The 4,134-nt window shown below is 42.7% G+C and overlaps 1 protein-coding gene across 1 annotated transcript; it reads left to right on the top strand.

Annotated features, from left to right (window-relative positions):
* Window positions 1–884: 884 nt before the first annotated feature.
* On the top strand, window positions 885–3,763 carry KLF2 (Kruppel like factor 2). The gene is made up of 3 exons (XM_030219554.1): window positions 885–1,298; window positions 1,637–2,546; window positions 2,819–3,763. Exons 1-3 carry the CDS (start codon window positions 1,227–1,229, stop codon window positions 2,992–2,994), a joined length of 1,158 nt encoding a protein of 385 aa, XP_030075414.1. The 5' UTR covers window positions 885–1,226; the 3' UTR covers window positions 2,995–3,763.
* The last annotated feature ends 371 nt before the right edge of the window (window positions 3,764–4,134 follow it).

The following is a 4,134-nucleotide window of genomic DNA, read 5'->3' as shown; positions in this document are numbered from 1 at the left end:
AATGATAACTAGTAGTAGTAGTAGTAGCAGCAGTGAATGTTCTTATGACTGTAACCATTTTATTCAGTTTCTTTGCTTGGATTCTGCAATTGCCAAGTGTGAAAGAAAAGAGAACAAGTACAAACAACTAAGACTTACACTGTGTTTCATAATTATTCTTTCCTACCTTCTACCTGTCAGAGGGTTTTTGTTTTGTTTGCTTTCCATTATAATTATCATTTCGTTTGTTTTTTTGTTGTTGTTTTTTTTAAGGACAAAATACCTGCAAGAACTATTTGTCTGATAGAGTGCACTATTTCCCAGTAGTGTGCGTGCTTTCTGACAGACGGGCAAAATATAAGAAAAACAAATGCACAAAATATAGAGTGCAAAATCAACCTGGTTTTCTATGCAATAAAGCACTACAAATTGGTACACGCACCAAACCCACGATTGTTTACCAATGTTTTGTAAACAGAACAGTACAGCGTTCTTCTCAGGGGAGCCTCTGTTTGCGTTCACTTTCGTTTTCCGCATAAAAAGAGAGGGAAAGTAAAAAAAAAACAAACCTAAATTTCTTGCTATCGTTGCCCGATGTGGAGAAACATTTGCTGAACCGGGGGAAAAAAAAGCATAAAAAAAAGAGTTGTGAGCTAACGCTGCCAAGTGCAGCGGCAGTAGTAGCAAATGCCAAGTGATGCAACAGCACCCATGCAGCATGCACCATAGTGCACTCGGGTCCCCGGGCTCTCTCCTGCGTCATAGTGACGCGGCGCGCGCTCCCTAGAGGCGTGCTATGTGTTGCCCTTGTTGACTCGGTTACCGGGGCGACGAAGGGCTGGGGGCGGGGCCAGGCCTCTTTTAAGAGATGCCGGGAGAGGAGAGGAAGCCGCGTGCCCCCTCTCTCGTTCCCTTTTCTCAGTTCTCCGCGTGCCCCTTTGCTCGCTCGGCTTTATATACTAGGGCTAAATTTAGGCTGGCGCTCCCGTTCTGCCTCCATCCTGAACGTATTTCCTCTTGCTACTCGCAATTGGCTCCGGCGCCCCCCCCTCTCCACGCCGCCGCGCATCCCCCCGCCCCTGCCTTATAAGCTGAGCCCCCCGGCCGACCAATGGCCAAAGCTCGCGCCTGACTTTGACAGGCCGGCAGAGGAGCTCGTGCCTTGCGCCCTGCCAGCAAACTTTCGCCCGGCGGCTCCCGACAAGAAAAGCCGTTTTTTCGCAATTTGCAACCCGGGAGACTCGGAGATGGCTTTAAGGGAGAGCAGTCTGCCTTCCTTCTCCACTTTTGCAAACCCCCGTGAAAAATGCTTCCAAGAAGTAAGTATTTCTTACTACATAGTGCGGGCTCCATTCAGGAGCGCTGTCTAGCAATATGCATACGTGCAAACACTTAAACTAATTTTATACGCATTCCTAGATATTTCTATTTAAACCTACGCATTTGGAATCAGAGAACGTGCAGTTTGTGTTTAGCAATTGGGAAGTAAATTACACGAAAAAGCAATATGCGACTAACCTTCTGTATACTGAAGTGTAGTTTTTAACATTAGTGATTATTCGTTTGAATTGAATTGCAGAAGTTTCCTTGAAATAATCTTTCAAACGTTAATGTTTGTGGAGGGTATTTTTTTTAACATCTCTATTTTCTTTTTCAGAGGTGGAAATGTGACGCTGAGATAAAGTCATCTCAAAGTAGCTGCGCGATTCCTGACATGATCGCGACCTCCGACAGCATCTCTATTAAGAAAGATGACGAAGATTTGAACAGTGTATTGGATTTTATTCTTTCAATGGGCGGCGATAATCTCAGCCAGAGTTCACCGAACGGAGACTATCCCGCGGAAACCACTGAGCCCAGTCATTACTACCAGATCACACCATCTCCTGACAGCTATAGCTGTTCGGAGCAAGGGAGTCCTCCTCCATACACCTCTAGCCTCATGGCAGAACTAATCAGGGCAGACATGGACTCCAATTACTGCCACCCTAGTAATGTCCAGGGAAGGTTCTTTGTTACTTCAAACTTTGGGAGCCCAAGTTTTGTTGATGGCATCAAACCAGAGCCAAGCATGGACACTTATGGACCTGTCATGGGCATGGTACCCCAGACATGCCCCAAGATCAAACAAGAAGGCAATACAGCCTGCATGATGGCCTATGACCAGCCAAGATTGGCCAACTCTCCTCAGATACCTTGCAGTGAAACACCTCCCCTGAGCCCCGATGATCTGCTGATTAGTGAATGCCAGACACAGATGATTTGCCACCCTTTCCAGCAAAGTTATCACTCTGCCACCAGCTTCCACCACCATCAGAGCCAACTCCAGTATCGGAATGCTTCCCAGTTTAGCATGTTTGAAGAAGGTCTTGCCCTCCAATCTACAGTTTCCAGAGGCATTCTGACCCCTCCTTCATCTCCCTTGGAACTCCTAGATGCCAAACCCAAGAGAGGTCGCAGATCCTGGCCTAGGAAGCGAACTGCAACCCACACCTGCACCTATGCTGGCTGTGGGAAGACCTACACCAAGAGTTCTCATCTGAAGGCACATCTCAGAACCCATACAGGTAATGTAAATACAACACATTAGCTCTTTAAAGCAGAAAAAAAGTGTCCAAAAGTGTTAGAACTACATGGGAAATAGTAATAGGCAATTCCTATATCTATATATTTTAATGATGGATTTAATTTGCAATAGATTATTCTACTGTGAAACTTTTGAACAAATTCTGATTAAGTGGTGGAGCTGCATGGAAATGATACCACAGTGTAATTGGCCATTGCTAGTTTTAATGTGCATGCAATTAAGCCTTGTTTTTGTTTTTTGTTTCTTTTACAGGTGAAAAACCTTACCATTGTAACTGGGAAGGCTGTGGCTGGAAATTTGCTCGGTCAGATGAACTGACCAGACACTATAGGAAGCACACAGGCCACCGGCCCTTTCAATGCCACCTTTGTGACAGGGCATTTTCCAGATCTGACCACCTGGCACTGCACATGAAAAGGCATATGTAGATTTCAAAGACTGGGACTATTAAGAGCAACAAAGAGCATAGATATGGTCCAGACAAGTCAAGTCTTTTGAAGGATACTGCCTGTAGCTGGTTCTACCTGGGAGGGCGGTTGGGGAGGGGAGGAGAGAGACTGATTTGGAAACCCTTGAGCAGAAAGTGCAAAAGGTTTCACTTGACAATGAAGGTTGGACCTACTGAACTCCTAAAAGAAAACTGGAATAGCACACAACTGTATAATCTGATTACCTTCTACAACCAGAAAAAGACAGTGAATGATATATTTGTCTCTCCAGCTTCTGTGATGGCAGAAGCCACTGGCCAGCATTGTATTTTAAGACAATCAACTGTAGAGTTGTATTCTTGACTGTATACTGCCAAATACATTAGCTTCTTATAAGACAATGTTTGTATGGAAACTGCCTAAAGATAGACCCTAGTTGGGATTAAGTGAATGTTTAACTAATTTCATATCTGAAATTTTCATGGCAGAAAGAAACACATCTTTATTTTTCAGATTTTTTTTTTAAACAAATACTATACCAGAGCAAAGCAGCTTTGTCCGTTCCAGCCATGATTTACACTATAAATACAGGGCTAGATGCCTTGTAAAGAATTAACTATTTCATTCCTGAAATGTTTTATATATTTGTATATATACAAATATATGTAAATAATGTTTTGTATTTATGTAAATAGTAAGAGACAACAAATGGCATTTTGCCTTTTTCTGTTTTTTTAAAGTTATTTCTTGGCGCTGAAATAAATATTTTCACTTTTGTAAAAAAGTAAAATGCAAAGTTTTGGCTCGCTGATTTCTTTGAGAGTTGCCACTGTGGCCATCTTCAGCAATGGTGAAATTAAGACTTGGGCACAAAAGGAACTAGAAAAAAAAAACCACACACACCCCACACTCTAAAAATGATCTGGCTGCAAGCTTTAAAAATAGTAAACCTATTTTAATCTGGCACAATGTTATGACAAACATAGCCCTAACATGCTTTATAAATGAAAAGCTTTCTAAGAACAGTTGTTTACGAAATGACTTAGAAAAAAAAAATCCAACCCTCTAATTTCTGGATAAGGTTCTATGGTATACTATTTTGATAGCATCCTTAATGCTTCCCAGCTGTGCTCACTGTTG

This window comes from Microcaecilia unicolor, chromosome 11 (genome assembly GCF_901765095.1).
Source record: "Microcaecilia unicolor chromosome 11, aMicUni1.1, whole genome shotgun sequence".
Taxonomy (NCBI): domain Eukaryota; kingdom Metazoa; phylum Chordata; class Amphibia; order Gymnophiona; family Siphonopidae; genus Microcaecilia; species Microcaecilia unicolor.
The sequence above is the reverse complement of the archived record's forward strand: the minus strand, read 5'-3'. Positions and strand labels throughout refer to the sequence as shown.